The sequence below is a fragment of the Camelus dromedarius genome, chromosome 5 (assembly GCF_036321535.1).
Source record: "Camelus dromedarius isolate mCamDro1 chromosome 5, mCamDro1.pat, whole genome shotgun sequence".
Classification (NCBI taxonomy): domain Eukaryota; kingdom Metazoa; phylum Chordata; class Mammalia; order Artiodactyla; family Camelidae; genus Camelus; species Camelus dromedarius.
Window position 1 is genome coordinate 63958829 of NC_087440.1, and position 17974 is coordinate 63976802.

Here is a 17974-nt window from a genome sequence, read left to right on the forward strand (position 1 = left end):
AAAGTTATACTATCTGTGTAGCCTCCATTTATTCAGCCCTCCATGGAAATGATGAGACTTTTATTATTGAAAATAACTGCATAGCTGTAAAGATTTCAAGAGATCAAAGAGAGCCCTCCTATGGCTGGAAAATGAAAATGAGGGATAATTCTGAGGCGAATGGCTTGGGAACGATCATTTTCTATACATTGCCATGATAAATAGTTATCTAATGGTATCAATTTTATATTAAATGATATAATCAGAAAACTTAAACAGGTGAGCAAGACTAAAAAGTGTTTCTGGACACTGAAAAAAGAGGGTGGAAACGGGAGCAGCTTCAGGGTCTAGCATTAAGCATTATGAATTACTTATATAGCACATTTGCTGTTAGGATTTAGTTTGTATTGCTTTTATCACTTCCTTCAAATTATATTTCACAGTTACAAAACAGAAAAGAAAACTTATTAACAGAGATGTCAGAATTAGGGGGGAAAGAGTCTAAGCCTCTACAGAAACCCTTGGAATCCATCCATCTTTTCTAACGTCATACTGTGGCTTACTTAGTTTATTTCATTCTAAGCTTTAGGGTTTATCTGCCACCATAGCTCCACTTCTGCCCCCTCCCACCCAAGCTGGTAGAATTCATCTTGAAAATGGCAACTTTTCTTTTACCTGTCTCTTTAATAGATATTTTAAAATAAATAACAGCAACTTAGACTGACTGTTACTTTTCTGTCTTTTTGAGAAATAGGAAGGCTTGATGTTGATGTAAAATCAGGATTTCTGTTGTAGTTTACTAAGTTTTATTCCTTAAGTTTTCTTTTAGTCTGAATTTGTCTGTACTCGGTTCAGTCTTACTCTGCTCCTCTAAAAGGGTAGTCTTTGAACCAGCTGCATCAGCATCAGCTTGTTAGAAGTGTAGAACCACAGGCCCTATCCCAGACCCACTGAATCAGAATCTGTAATTTAACAAGATCTCCAGGTGATCTGCATGCATATTAAGGGTTGAGAAGCATTATTATAAATGGTAAAAATGACTCCTCCACTGGTACCAAGAACCTTCTATAATGTTGGTTGACTGAGCCTTCTTTAGCCAGCAATATAGAGGCATGTTTCCCAGGTGGAAATTTTCAGGGCAAGGTGGAGAACATAAAGTGAGCACATACTCCCTCCCCTGTAGTGCACCTTACTTATAACAAAGGACCTTGCTTCTTAGAATCATTTAAGGGCTTTTTCAGTTATTGGCCTCCCTGACACTCTGTACCACCTTGCCCCAGATTATCTCTAGTCACTCATTATTCAATAATATTTGTTTGGCACCTTTGTGCAGAACATTGATAGAGCATTTTGAGTGTATGTGCATTTATGTTGAGTGAGGGAACAAGAAACAGGAGGAAGACTGAAGAGCAGAGTGTTTCAAAAAAGAAAGAAAAGAAGTGATCCCTACCTCTAAGGAACTCATTATCTACCTGAAGAGATAAAACATACACATTTATGAAATTAAGAAAATTTACAAAGTACAGTACTAAATATGTAAAAGTCAGTGTACAGACTTCCCACCTTAGTATTATGGAAATGCCAAATTCATTTCTTTATTCTTTTAACAAATATTTCTTGAACATCAGTGATGAGCTAGGCACTATGCTAGATACAATCTAAGTTACACAGGATTAATCAGAGCAATCTTTCTGAACATTCTAAAGATGGTGAATGTTGACTCACATTTTGAAGAAAACCATGGACCAGCAGAAAATAGGAGGCATTCAAAATACAGCATTCTGTGCTGGAAAATATTATTTATTTGTTCATTCATGCATGCATATTTCTAAAAAGTTTCTTAGGAGCCACACTCATTCACTTATTGAACATTTGAATACTTCGCATATTGAACTTTTACTTAATACCTTCTCTTCAGCAAGTACCAGGAATTTCCCTGAGACAAATAAGCAAATGATTACAAATACCACAGGAAACCATAATTAGAGTTATTTCAGGAATACACTGGGAAAACAAAAGAGATACAGACATACGTCATACATCACAAGCTAATGATATACACATACATATGTATGTAACATATACAATACGTATAAATATATATATCCATGCATATATATAAACAAAAGTAAGTTTCATGAGGTAATATTCATCCTCACCAAGTGACTCTGGAAGGAAGGAAAGTCAGATACAACTTCATAGAGAAGAAATATAGAAAGAGATAGAGGAAACAAAATTGGCAAAATGTTCGTAATTGTTGAAGCAATGACTTCTATGTCTGTTTTAAATCATTTCATTTTTTTCAGAAGAAAAAAGAACCCATGAAAGCAGCATAATAACACCATTGCAGGAAAACTACAATATTCTTGTTTTTACACGTGAACACTGAAAATATAATAGGATTGCAAAAAATATAAGAAAGCCAAGAGTTTATTAACTGAGACAATGTCTAAAAAGTACAGGATATAACATTCAGTACATAGAAGACACCCAATGTTTGTGTGTGTGTGTGTGTGTATTTTATTGAAGTACAGTCAGTTTACAATGTTATATCAATTTCTGGTGCACAGCACAATGCTTCAGTCATACATGACCATATATTCATTTTCATATTCTTCACCATAAGTTACTACAAAATATTGAATATAGTTCCCTGTGCTATACAGTATGAATTTGTTTATCTATTATATATATATGTTAGTTAGTATCTGCAAATCTCGATCTTCCCACCCTCTCCCCCCCACCTGGTAACCATAAGTTTGTTTTCTATGTCTGTGAGTCTGTTTCTGTTTTGTAAATAAGTTTGTTTGTCTTTTTTTTTAGATTCCACATATAAGTGATATCATATGGTATTTTCTTCCTTTCTGGCTTACTTCACTTAGAATGACAGTCTCCAGGTCCATCCATCGTGCTGCAAAGGGCATTATTTTATTCCTTTTTTATGGCTGAGTAGTATTCCATTGTATAAACATATCACAGCTTCTTTATCCAGTCATCTGTCAATGGACATTTAGGTTGTCTCCATGTCTTGGCTATTGTAAATAGTGTGACTATGAACATTGGGGTGCATGTATCTTTTTGAATTAAGGTTCCTTCTGGATATATGCCCAGGAGTGGGATTGCTGGATCACATGGTAAATCTACTTTTAGTCTTTTGAGGAATCTCCATACTGTTTTCCATAACAGCTGCACCAAACTATATTCCCACAAACAGTGTAGGAGGGTTCCCTTTTCTCCACACCCTCTCCAGGCTTTATCGCTTGTGGACTTTTGATTGATAGCCATTCTGACTGGTGTGAGGTGATACTTTATTGTAGTTTTAATTTGCATTTCTCTGGTAATTAGCGGTATTGAGAATTTTTTAATGTGCCTATTGACCATTTGTATGTCTTCATGGGAGAATTGCTTGTATAGGTCTTCTGCCCATTTTTGGATTGGGTTGTTGGTTTTTTTGTTAAGTTGTATGAGCTGCTTATATATTCTGGAAATTAAGCCCTTGTCAGTCTCATCTTTTGTAAATGTTTTCTCCCATTCCATAGGTTGTCTTTTTGTTTTGCTTACAGTTTCCTTTGCTGTTCAAAAGCTTATAAGTTTAATTAGGTCCCATTTGTTTATTTTTGTTTTTATTTCTATTGCCTGGGTAGGCTGCCCTAGGAGAACATTGCTGAGATTTATGTCAGATGTTTTGCCTATCTTTTCTTCTAAGAAGTTTGTAGTGTCTTGTCTTATGTGTAAGCCTTTAAGCCATTTTGAGTTTACTTTTGTGTATGGTGTAAGGGAGTATTCTAGCTTCATTGATTTACATGCAGCTGTCCAGTTTTTCCAATACCATTTGCTGAAGAGACTGTCTGTACTCCATTGTACATTCTTGCCTTCTTTGTCAAAGATTAATTGACCAAAAGTTTGTGGGTTTGTTTCTGACCTCTGTATTCTGTTCCACTGATTCATATGTCTGTTTTTTATATCAATACCATGCTGTTTTGATTAGTGTAGCTCTGTGGTATTGTCTGAAGTCCAATGTTAATTTTTGTTCCTCTTCACCTCAGGTTAACCAAAGCCATGTGCAGAAAAAAATGGCTTGTTAGAAACAGTATTGTGTATAAACCTTCAGAAAAAGATACCACTTTGTAGTCACATAAAGAAAAAATGGATTTTGTATGTCCTCTTTAAAAGAGGAGAAATACTTCTTTTTATTATTTATCAGCATGACTGCAAATATGATTAAATTATTCATATAAACAATGTTACCTTTTCTGTGTATGTGCCCCCAAACCTTTGCTGTGTGCAGATGACAAGGAGGCAATGGTCATGATGATAAAACACATATAGACATTGCCTCGCCAGTAGTTTTGGTCTGAAATCCACAATATATGTGAAGAAAACCTTTCTGAATACATTTATCTCCAGGAATGTTTTTTCATCTAGCCATTAATATACTGTATGTAGAAAAAATAATGGATAAGAATTTCTTTCCGTCTCAATTCTGAACGTGTTTCTTCCGATTTAAAAATAAACAGTCAGTGGAAATTGTGATGCAGCACTGCCTATGTATTTTGATTAGGAAATAACATTTTGATCCATCATAAAAAATATATACCATATTGGAAATTCAGGGACTGGATTTCAGTCCTAGCTCCACCACTAAGCAGAATTTGTTCAAGATAATTATTAGCTTTTCCTACCTGAGTTTCTTCATTCCATAACTCATTTACTTCGAGTGTCAAATAAAGAAAAGAATATACATTCTTTCTGCTTCACTTCCTACTTCATATGTACCTCTCTAGAAGTGTGCACACACACATCACATATATACCCATGGATAAGGTGGTATTTATTAAGTAGGATAGGCTAAAAGAACTTCCTATTTAAAAGTACAGAAGTGGAAATAATGGAGCAACAGGAAAACCATTTCCAGAGACACCAAGAAAGGGCACGATTAGGACCACTTCTGTTGGTACTTGTGAGCTGTGGATACCAAAGATCAAACCAGTAGTAACAAAGCCATTGTCTCAACAAGGAGGTCAGAAAAGTACTCCACTTTCCTGAAACCTTATCTGATCACTTGAGTCAAATTTTAGAATTCCAACACTAGGTTCTTATTCCTTGCTATAGGTCTATTCTGATGTTTGTTCTTGGTTCTGTTCATCTCACAGCTGCTGATGGCCCAGGAGATCGTTTCATCATTGGGGAATCCCAAGCTGGTGAACAGGTGAGGTTCATAGGCCTGAAAGGCCTGAAAGATTTTAGTTTCATGGACTTTCAGCATCTAATTCTAGACTTCTGCCATTGTTGTAATGGAAATTTTAGAGAAGGATTAGACAGATTATCAAAGAGATTAAAGGATGGTTCCCATGAGAAAGAACCAAGTGAATTTATTCTTAACTGAAAGAATCTGAGTCTATTAATATACGGGATGGTATTGTTAGTATGTCTCAGACATGCCCCACAAGCATTTTCTAGCCCTGCATTGAATGAATCTTTCTTCCTGTATAAACATTAATGTTCTAAATAGAACTACAGCTTCTAAGTGGTCTTCTAAGACTTGTGTTACAAACAGGGAAATTTAGAAGGAACAGATTATTTAATCTCTCTAGCTAATCACTTAAATTAATTTTTCTCATTAGGGAGTTAACCAGGGAGCAGGAATATGTATATTTCTACTAAGAAATGAAGCACTAATGGGCCATAGTAGAAGTACAATAGAAATCCTCCTGTTTAATGCTTTTAAGACAAGTAATTGGCCATCTAATTGGAAATAAGTCGAAGTGAGAAATTATCTTTTATTATTAAAATAAATATAAATTTAACATAAATAAATGAACATTTATTTGTCAGTAATTTGATGGAGAGCCAAGACTTTTAGTAAGTATCTTTTTGAACCTCTATCTGGTCTTTCTTGTTCAATTATACCCAAAAGGTATTGTATATGATTTCCAGTTTTGATTTCTTTCAAGTGGAGAAAATTTTAAGGACCTTTGCAAAGTATCTAAGTTTAGAATTCTTCTAGATTTTTATTTTATTTTTTACAATTTTTTTTACAGTTGCTTCACCCACACTTAATTTGACAGTTCTTTTTAACAGCTTTTTTAAATAAGTTTTTCAAAGGTTTAACTTAATTTTTATTGGGAAAAATAACTCTTTTCACACTCATATGTTATTGGTTTATGTAATATTTATTTAAATAACTTAATTCATTAGCAACTATTGCCACAAACTGGCACAAACAAGTTTGAGAACAACCTCAACTGAATCTTAGACAAATAATTTACAGGTATCCAAGAGGCTAACAACCTCAAACTTAAAGTGTGCTGTGGGCATCATTATGTTTAAGAGGAAGAAGAGAGTGTAGTTAATCCAATGAATTGTGAAAGTTGAATAAAAGAGCTCCTTCCTTATTAACTAGAACCAGAGGAAGACCAATGCATGTTTCTCTTCTGCTACCACCAAGCACTCATAAACATTATATAAAAATAAAGAAGGAAATAAATAAATAAATAAATAAATAAATAAATAAATAAATAAATAAATAAATAAATAGATAGATAGATAGATAGATAGATAGATAGATAGATAGATAGATAGATAGGACTGTTTGAGCAAAAGCTATGTCCCATGCCTTAGCATGTACTCCCATATGTACTAAGAAAAGAGAGGGGGTGGGGAAGTATACAGGAGAAGGATGGTGCTGGTGGTGGTGACCCTAGCTCCCTCACCTCTCCATCCAAGCACTGAGGGGTACTGTGTACAGGCCTCTGAAGCTAAGCCTGGCACTAAAGTAATTAGATCTTTCTGCATACTGTGGACAGAACAGACCAAACAGACTGGTTTTGGTCTTCATGACTGTTTTCCTGACAAAAAGAACAACTAGGCCTGAGTCCCTTTATCATAAATGACTTACACTGTGACCTCATAACTTACTTGACCTCTTGGTACATATTTCCATCAGCAATGGACATCTAAAGTGTTCATTTTTTAACAAAGCCCCAAAATATCAATTATTCAAGGAGAACGTCTTTGATCTTCAATTGAGTCTGTTTAACATTTATCAAATATACCTACTGTTTGTATCAAGCCCTGTGCTAGGTTCTAGGGATCAATTAATACATGGTTACTACCTTTAACAAGTTTACATCTAGTAAAGGAGACAGACTATAAATATAACTAAATAAAGCACAATATATATAACTAAATATATCATATGTAATTAAATATAACACAATATATTAAGTGTTTAATTAATGCTATCAGGCATGTGCTATGGAGCACAACAGAGAGCATTTCATCCTAGAAGGGTTAGGCAGATGATATAGGAGCTGGGCCTAAGGAAGTTTTACAAAAACAGAAATGAGAAAGGAACATTCTAAGCAGAAAATAGTATATAGGTCAAGACCCAGAGGTGTTTGAAAAATTGCATGGAATTAGGAAATTGCAAATAGTTTGTAGTAATCATAGCCTAGTATACTTAGGGATGGGTAGCTGATTGTTAAGAGCCTTATGTCCCTTAAACTTTATTTACTAGTTAAGACTTCCAGCTGATAAATAAGAACACAAGAAAAGTTGTGAAACTTTAAAGTTACCAGCTTCTTATAAGTTCTTATGAAAGTTTTTGTAGATACTGACAGGCATATGCAGAATAGATAAACAAGATTATACTGTATAGCACAGGGAAATATATACAAGATCTTGTGGTAACTCACAGCGGAAAAAAAAATGTGACAATGAATATATGTATGTTCATGTGTAACTGAAAAATTGTGCTCTACACTGGAATTTGACACAACATAGTAAAATGACTGTAACTCAAAAAAAAAGTAAAAAAAAAAGTTTGATGGGAAATAAGACCAAAACTGTATAAGAATACAGGGTTTTTCCTCAAGTTATCTTTGATATTCTTTATCTATAACTAATGTATCATACACAGACATGCTTTATAGCAATCTGAGAGATCTTGGAGGAGCCAAATTTCTCACTTACTGAAAGTACATACACTCAAGCACTTGGGTGCCATTGCATACACTGAGGCAGTGATCTACAACAGTTTTATTGGTGTATCAAAATACTTGATCTTGAATCACTTAGAGTTTGGTCCCATTGATTAGCATTGGACACTTTCAATTTCAGTTACGTAATTATGAAGTGCTATCATTAGGCAAAGTTCAAAAAATCCAATTCAGTACCTCTATTAAGGAAAATCAAGATTTTGATAGTTTTTACTTTTCATAAAGTATATAAGGTATGTATATCAATAAAAATAAAAAAGAATTAGTTACTAGTCTTAACAATCTAAAGGAAGTACTTCATGTATTGCTAGAGTTTTTTTGTTTGATTTAACTCAGTTGCAGTTTATATGTCTAAGTGGATATATAAATGTTTTTGTATATCCAATAATATCTTTTACATTAGATTTAATATAACTGAACTGGTAGGAATTCTTCACCCACCCACCACTTAGAATTAATGGCCTTGGATGGGAGCCAAATTTTTTATTTAATAGCCACACAAAAATACTTAAGAGTTTGTTTAAGCCAAGAAGTAGAGTAAATTACAGGAACAACCACAGTAAAACTTAAAGCAAATTTACAGAATATGGTACATTGAATGGGACTAAATTGAGGCAGGGCTCCAGGCGAACACACTTCAGCTTAAGAAGCAACTGCTCTGAAACTCACTTTGGGATTCACTTTCTGCCTTAACCAGAAAGGCACTTTCAGAAAAAAACGAAAGAAAAGGAAAAGAAAAAAGAGCTTCTTTAGGCCTATATTAAATATTTTTATTCCGCGGCCTCAGAAGATAATTTTGACATTGGCATCTCCACTAAAAAGCACGTATGTCATATCAAAAGTTTAATACTTTTCATCAGAAATCATTGCACTGCAAAAGGGTCATGTTTAGTGGATTGAGAGATACACCAGATAATAAGTAGTATCTAGGGTTGAAAAAAAAATTAATGCATTGGGCCGTAAGGTTTTTTTGTTTGTTTGTTTGTTCTATTCATTGTCTTGGTAGAAAATTACGTGAGAATGTAGCAATTCTGAATACGCCTGAAATGTCTTTTATTTAAATAACAGAATAAGGGGATATAAAGTGCATAGCTCAAATGCCAGATCTGATCCCAAGAAGCTCTTTCTCCAGTGACTTGTGGGAAAAAAGCAGGGAGAACACTGGAATTGTAAGCCAGAAAGAATGCATACTTCATGTATTTGCTGTGATAACGAGATCATGCATGTTTATTCATTCTAGAAATATTTATTGACTACCAACTTTGTGCCAGACACTTTCTAGGCTTTGGGATGCTAGAGCAATAAATGTGTCTGGAAAAGGAATGGTTAAAGAAGATTAATGCAAAGACTCTATCCAAGATATAAACAGGATTAAGGGAAACTAACAAAGGAATGTGAAGCCCTCAGGTGTGAGCAACAGAGCTGAAGGGGCGAAGGGAGACGTGGTACATGGACCTGGAGAGATTCATATCTGTGGGATACAGCCACCAGTAGGAGCTATGGTGTCAGAGGTGGAAATGACATAGCCATCACCAGACTTAGCCCAGCAGGGAAACAGCAAGGGGAATAAAAACTCTACTTCTCTTTCTCCTACTCTCTGATCTCTTGTTGGCCCCTCCCACTGGCTAAACCTAACCAGAAGCCAGAGTGTTGGGAACCTGGTTGAAGCATTCCATAGAGATAAGCGCTCTGGGCCACAGCACAGGATGGAAAATGATGATGTGATCTAGAGAGGCAAACAGAAAATGAAACAAATTTCTGTCTTTGTAGCGCTTATATTCAAGAATATAATAATGCACTTAACAGTGAGCCTAGCACAGATTATGTGTTCAGAAATATTAGCTACTGGTGGTATTGTTCACAGCAATAATATCATGGAGATAAGCTTTTAAAGGCTTTTCTAACAAATACATTTCCAGTAATACTTTGATTGTACATTTAGTGGAAGGATGTTTTTCCTTAACCGTTCCCTAATTTTTTAATGTGGTAAAAAAATATATATAACATAAAATATATCATCTTAACCATTTTTAAGTGTTTAGTAGTATGTTTAAGCTCAGTAGTATTAAGCATAGTCTCATTGTTGTAACCTAAAAGAACCAAATATCTTTGAAAAGATACCTTTTTTATTGGGGAGTTAATATTATCTCAGAATTTTCCTTTTGGGGAAATTTAAAGCATCCCTTTTCCCAACTCTGACCTAAATCATGGCCCATGACAAGTGATTCTTTTGAGGCCAGAGCAAACGTATTAGATGGATCTGACAGAAATACGCTTTTTCCTATACTGGGAGAATTTTGCAGGGCAGATCCTATAGTCAGTCTCTTTACCATCCATATGAGAGTTCAAACAATGAAAATCTTGGATATAATGGTTAACCCAAATCATTGTAAACACTGGAATCATTTTTAAATATTTAATTACATTTGCTAAATTTTTATTATTAATTGCAAGGTGAACTAATATACTTTAGAAAGATTTTCAGGAACAATAGTTAAAGTAATTTTCCTGGCTCGCCTTTATTTAACCGAAATTTTGGTTAATAAAGTACTGCATTTCTCAAACATCAGAACTTCAGTACATGATCAACATGCTGGTTTTTCATAATTGTCATTCATAAAATCATATTGCATGGTATTTTTTAAAAGACTGTCAAATCACTTTACATATATTAAGAAAATTCACATTATTTGAGGGAGAGACAATAGTGGCAAATGTAAGTGGCAGTTCTTCAAAAGGAAAACAAGGCCAAGAAAGACATCAAATAGTCATTACCTTAAATCAGGTTAAAGCCTCTTTGGTGTAAATGGACTTACTTGTGACTTTTATTACATTTTCCCAAAAAAAAGACTGGATTTTATGGTTTGTTTCCAAAACTGTTGCATCTCCTGCTGAATTTTCCTTTTCAGCAGCAAAGTAAATCAACTCTTTCCTATATGTTTGTATTTGCAGCCAACTCAGACAGTAATGCCAGGACAAGTCATGCGGGTTACAACAGGTGCTCCAATCCCCTGCGGTGCTGATGCAGTAGTACAAGTGGAAGATACTGAACTTATCAGGGAATCTGATGATGTACGTCATCACCAGGTCTTATGGCTCCATTCCTATGACGATATTATAAGTCATGCCCATTTTCTGCAATGTTTATGAAATTAACCCTTTTTTTTTTTTTTTTTTTTGGTAATGTTGGGATCTTACGTTGTTATTTATGGGCCTCCAGTAAATAAGGAATGGCCTAAGTCTTGAAAATGTTTTGTTATAGATGTTTTTATGATCATTACTGTGACTATAGCAGAATTTGAACTACATTTGATCCAAGAAATTTCACACGCAAACAAGGAAAGAATCTATCTCAAGATAGAAGAGCAGAGATATTAATTGTTAACATATCTTCTAGCTGAGAAATTAGTTCATTGAGACTAGCTCTGATAAAATGTGAAGGAGAATTTAACAGAGAAGAATTCAACAAAGACTCTTGGGCAAGTTCTTGAATATTCCACTAAGCCAGGTTTTTAAACCAAGTGACCTTTTCAGCTTTGGTTTTCTATAATTCAAGAAAATCTGTGCCACCAGATTACAACCTAGAAACATTAAATTTATGCGAATTTCCCCTCTATTGCCTAGATTAAAGGACCGTGGGATCTTTTTTGGTCCAGGGGGACTTTTATCTCACTGAAACTTGGCAATTATTGAAACCAGAGGATCAGTCATTAATAAAAGAATAGTTTCAACTGAGGTTTTAATGACTGGCTCTCTTACTTGTTTTGTGAAGAAGTTTAAGATATCTTATATTTTTAAAGTTAGAGTTAAAAATAAATATATATTCTTCTCAGCTGGGTATATAGTAAAATTTGACCAGCTGAGAGACACCCTCTTTTCTTGATTTGGAGATTTTCCTTTTAATCACCTTCCCACAAGTAAGGCTTATAAAATTCAACTCTTGGCATACAGATCACATTGCCCTGCTGCTAAAACTGTCCAACAGATTTATTAGCATCAGGGAAGCCAGCAGAGCATTGAAATCCAAAACACATGCATCCACAGACTCTGCCAGATGACAAGACACAGTTCCAGTGCCACAATGTTATTCACAGCCCATAAATGTAAAAATGATGATCACAATTGATTTATAGAAATCTACTACCAGGCAAACTATAAGTCCTTCACTGAAATTTCTCCAGATATTTGGGAACCTCAGCATAGTATTTAACCTATAATTTATGGGAACAGGAGAGACAAGCTGTCTCCACACACATTCTCTCTATCTATTAAGGTAGCCATCTACATTTTTTTTTTGTTTTTTCTTGAAAATGCTACTTAAAAAGTAAGAGTCAATATTTGAATTGGTACATTTTTTAAAGCATGAGAATTAGTGAAAATGTTTTTAAATTTATTTATTCATTCATTCATTCCTTGACATTACACCTAATTTTTTGGGAACCTGTGGTAGAAATTCATCATGTTCAAAGGGTTTAACAAAGGGTTTTCTGTTCCTCTATATGTTTATATATTCTAGGCCTATCTGATGATAAAGCAAGTAGTTAAATTAAGTAGTTAAATTCTGTTGATCAAAATTCTGTTAGATTGTTCTATTTGAAATTACATGACTTGCTCTCATAGGGCACTGAGGAACTTGAAGTACGAATTCTAGTACAAGCTCGGCCAGGCCAAGATATCAGGTAAGTTCATAACATAGAGAGTGGAGAGCTAACTTCTGTTTCTAACATGACCACGAATTCAGGAAACCTTGGCTTATAAATGCATAGCTCTGTCAATTAACCATTAGCTTTCAGGGCTTTAATAGCAAAATTAATTTCCTGAATTCTGTATACCATGTCAGCTCTACCTACTTTTTTGTAAAGTTGATAAAGGCAAATGAAATATTCAAAAGCAACATGAGACGGAGGTAGAGGCATGAGCCTACATAATCCACAGTTAATTGTACTCCTAGGTAATCCAAATTTGATAGTCCAGAATTTGATACTAACTTAGATAATCCTAGAGTTGAATCTTTATATAATTAGCTGATACCCCCTTGTCTACTGATTACCAGTAATAATGGGATAATGTGCTACTCTTTGTATACAAAGTTGAGACTACTGTCCTACTGTAAGTGGTGCATATACTTCAAATACTTTTACTTACCGTGAAATATGTTTTCTCTGACTCCATTAGTACTAATTTGTTCAACATTTTGTAACAAAGCTATACCTCTCCCATTCCTCTGGCAACAGGCTAAGATGAATGGACCTCTGGCTGCAGAGCTGGACCAACCTAAATTATTTCCATGACTGTATCCTCATTAGCATTATTCTTACCACAAAGCTGACAAGCTGTGGGTCTCTTATCATTAATGGCATTAAATCTGTTTTCATATAAATTCTTGACTTGCATCAAAGAAAGTTTACAATTGGTGTTCTTGACTATAATATGGTACAAAGCAATTTGTCAAATAATTTTCAAGCATAAAGTAACATATTCCTGTTTAGCAATAGTAGATACAAATCTATTTCTGTCTTCTATTGTGTGGTTTAATTTTGTTAATTAAAAAGGTATAGCGTTTTAGAATCTCATTTTACTGTTCTGTTCCTGCCTCATCTTTTAACTTTTTTCCCCCTTGAGTGTCCTCCTTCACTGACACTAAAGTTTCCCTCTGAGTTGAGAAAATATTGTTCTTAGTCATACTGCTAATGGTTCTGCTTTGACTTTCAGACCTATTGGACATGACATTAAAAGAGGGGAATGCGTTTTGGCCAAAGGAACCCACATGGGCCCCTCAGAGATTGGTCTTCTGGCAACTGTAGGTGTCACAGAAGTTGAAGTTAATAAGTTTCCAGTGGTTGCAGTCATGTCAACAGGGAATGAGGTAAAAAAAAAAAGAGGAGGGGGGCAGTGGCAGAGGGAAATTGTTGTGGGGGTGGGTAGTGGGGCTTTCAAATGAAAGCATTTCTGACATTCTGCATACTGTGTTATAAATAGAACACTACAGATTATAGATCTTAGCACATTTCTATAACAGGGAAATAATAAATTGGCCTCAGGATAGTTCAAATATAGATGAGAAGGAAGAACTAGAAATTACATATTAAGAAAAGTTCTCTTCCACTTATTAGAATGAAATATTCTAACCAATGGCCTTCCACACACTTAATGTATATAAACAAAGAATGCTGACTGCTTGCTTGCCGTAGATTTTCAACTGTGCAAACCCAGGACATAGTCTATTAGGACAATGAATTGTGCCCACCCTGCACAATTGAGATCATGGGCCACCTCTTCATGAGAAGTAATTCAATGAATCAAGACACCATGGCTAGCCCTTCTTCTTGCTAAACATTCCATGTGATCTTTAATCACCAGGATAGATTTGAAAATCAGGGTTGTTGGTTTTTTTTTTTTTTCCTCTAAAGATAGCATCTGTAGTGGCATGCTATTCAGAATGTGTCAAAATGTCATTTCAACCCTGATTTAAGAAGGAATTTAGTCAGTCTTTTTATGAGAACTGTTGAAAAACTTGTTCTTGTTTTACTTAGGTTTTACAAAACTTCAGTTGGACACTGTAAGGTCATACTGGGGATATTGAAAAGTGAATCTGCTGGAAATTCAAAGCCTAAAAGTAGAATCAGAAACCATTGAGATTTTTTTAAGTAATTCCTTTAGACCTACACTATTTTTTAAAAAGATTGACCAGATTTCTCTTTTTCTCTCTTTTAATCAGTCTGTTCTGAAAATAAGCCATTTGTTACCATTATTTTTAATTTCTTGACATTTTCAAGGGTCTATTACCCTAATAATTCTTTTGGAAAGGGCAAAAGAAAAGAATATTTTGTTTTGCTAATGGAGGGAGAAATCAACCTTCTAATTCTGCATACTTCCCGGGATGGTGTACTAGCCATTCCCTACAACTGTTGACTGACCCAAAATAAACATTCTTTTCAGTTGATCTATAGTGATGGTTTTAATATCCCTAGGACCAGCTGACACTATGTTTAGCATCAGAAAGAAATTTCTGTTAAACTGGTTGACTTAATGAACTACTCTTATTTGAGATTTTTTTAATATGCTTTATCCATCTATGTGACTTCATGGGGTTTAAGAAAGCTAAATAGAATAAGCAAACTAACAGACAACTAGTTATTAGGCAACTTGGTTTAAGCTATATTTATTGTATTCTTCCTAATGATTTTATGGGTCTGGACTAACACTCTCAGTTATCCCCTGGAGTACATTGGTAGTATTTTTTAATGCTATCTTTTATACTCTTTATTAAAACTATTTACTAGTGGTAGAAAAAAGTGATGGGAATAGAGAATAGAGACAGTACATACATCATGGAATCTAAGGAAGATTTTGTAGTCCTAGTTCCCTGCCCCCATAGACTTGATTATCATTGGAGAGGCTCTAATAGATTTTGTATGACTCCTTTCCCCTACTTTTTCGGGCCTGCTGTACTTACTATGGCTTTCCAAGGGAATAATGCTTCTAAATTCATGATCTCTGGTTGTAACATAACTAGGCATTCCTCCCTACTCCCATCCAAAGTTACCTGTTATTAACTCTCTATCACCATATAGTTTAGTTTGACAAATGTTTGTTGAATACCCCAATGCCAGGTACTATACTGGAAACTAGAGATAAAAGAGATAAATAAAGCATAGTATCTCCCCTGAGGGCTTGAGATCCTCAGATAGCCAGAAAACAATAGGGGAAAAAATCACTTATTTTCAGAGAGGCCAAAAGAAATTACATTTGGCTATTAATACGGCAAGTCTATAACTTATTCAGTCACAGCACAAGCTCCCCTTAAGTTACTAGTTCTTCTCTCCCCTGTTATGTATGGCTTCACATATGCCACCTCTTGAATCCAGTGTAGCATATTGTTAAGCAGAACAGTAGCCTTATTCAACCCAAAGAATGCCACACAAGATGTTTATGTATACTGTATTTAAGACCTGCCCAGTATTTTGTGGCTACATGAGCTTGTTCAGAGTGAGGGAATTATTTTAGAACTGGGGAGGTATAGTTGTGAACTCTAACACAGAGTAGCTAATTTATTGATTTCAACAAACTGCATGTTGAAATTTAGGTAATACCATCCAGTAATTACATAACTGTGGTCATACATTTCCAACTTCATGCATTTGTTCAATAAATATTTATTGAGCATCTGTTACCTGCTGGAATGCCCACCAGGGGTTCTCTTAACTAAACAGCAGATTTGCAAGATATGAATATTACTATACCTTGAACCAGTTTACTTAGAAAGTTATTGAACAGGAAATTCAGCAACCAGCAGGACAGCATCAGGATTTCTTCTTCAGTGGGACCACACATCTTAGCAGTCCTTGCAGCTTCTTGTTCTTCAAGTGACATCTAGGTACAAGGGAATAAGAATTCTACTAGGAAAGTATGGGAGCCCCCAACTTAGAAGCTCCTTGTCCTACACAGGAATCAATATTTCTTTTAATATAAGTCTTAGGCAGCTTCTAGGATCCCCACAAGGGAAATGCCCAGTTTTGAGTGTTACCACATTTATGGAAGCCCAAAGCTGTGGCTTTCCACTGGGTATTTATAGTTTATTTATAGTTCCTTCCAGTCTGTATGCAAGTTACCAGTCAGGGGCCATTTTTATCATAAGAAATGTTGCCTAGTAACAAGCTGATGTTTTTCTTTATCAAATTTCCAGAGGAACTGAGCTAGAAAGTTAACCCAAATTCAAATTTGTCCTTAGAGATGGAGAAAGGGTTTTGTTAAGCCTTTGCCCTCACATAAAAGAATACATTGTCTGCAGAAAATTAGGAAACAGTAATAAAACTGACTACAAGTCATTCTGTTCTTTATTATCACCATACACTGGCAATACTAAAACAATGTCAGTGACAATATACTCCTCTCCACTGAGGCAGTCCATTCTTAGGACCCTTCCTCCCCTCTTAGTATGCTGCCATGCTGATGCCAAGGCACTGTTCTGACTACTGGAGATATAGCAGCAAGCAAGACAGACAAAGTCCCTGCTCTTAAAGAATTTATATTCTGATGAGGGATGGCGGCTGGGGGATAGTCAGTAAACAAATAGTGGTAAATGGTATGAATTTTTTAAAAAGGACAATAAGTTGATAAAGATGGTAGTAGAAGAGCTATACCCTCCCTCCTCATTGATACTCATTCTCTCTCTTCCTCTCCCTCCCTCTCTCCCTTTCTTTTTCTCTGTGTCACACACACAGACACACAGAATAAGTGTATTTATCTCCACTCTGCCTCTGTTTATTTTATTCCATCTTTTATGAATCTCTTGGCCACGATCAATAACAGACATTTCTACAAACAAGTTTAAACTTTAGATATATAAAGTCTAAAATCTCCACGTACTATTCTTTGAGGCTGCCTCAAGCAAATGCTGTTATAAAACTAGAAACTTTAAAATCTTTATCCCCACTAATAAGAGAAGGAATAGGAAGTTAAGTGTCTACTGTGACCAGTACTGCTATATACTTTTTGATTAAAGCACCACTGTGAGATTAATATAATTAAACTTTGTTTTACATATGAGAAAATTGAAGTTCAAAAACAAAGCAACTTACCCAACATCATATATTTTGTGTAAGTGGTATAGCCTGGTTTCACACCTAAGTATTTTGACTCTAATGACTTTTTTCCACTATGGCACAATGCTTCCCACTAAAGCTTCCTTAAATTTCATCTCTCCAGCTTTTTAATGGCAATCTCTGAAACCTATCAGCTTAGATAGTCCATTACTTTCTTCTAGCTATATTATACTTCTATCCAGATTAAAGACCTTGACTCACCGCTTTAAAGTTGCCCTGACATTTCAGATAGCTTCACTTTGTTCATCTTTGCCTACTCTGGTGATACCCAGACTGAATTTCACTCTCCATTTTCTCCATTTTTGCTCCCAAGTAGAAAAACATTACTGAAGAAATTTATAGAACTGTGATTACCTGGCCCACTACAAATTACTGCCATTTAATGGCAAC

General features: G+C 35.0%; 1 protein-coding gene across 9 annotated transcripts in view; it reads left to right on the top strand.

The window, feature by feature from the left end:
- The window catches only part of GPHN (gephyrin), a 430038-nt gene that overhangs the window by 346567 nt on the left and 65497 nt on the right, over positions 1-17974 (top strand). For all 9 annotated transcript variants that reach the window (XM_010976627.3, XM_064486047.1, XM_064486048.1 and 6 more), the window contains 4 exons: positions 5133-5188; positions 10932-11051; positions 12600-12658; positions 13692-13845. In XM_010976627.3, coding sequence (XP_010974929.1) covers positions 5133-5188; positions 10932-11051; positions 12600-12658; positions 13692-13845 — 389 coding nt within the window. The remainder of the gene's footprint in view (positions 1-5132; positions 5189-10931; positions 11052-12599; positions 12659-13691; positions 13846-17974) is intronic.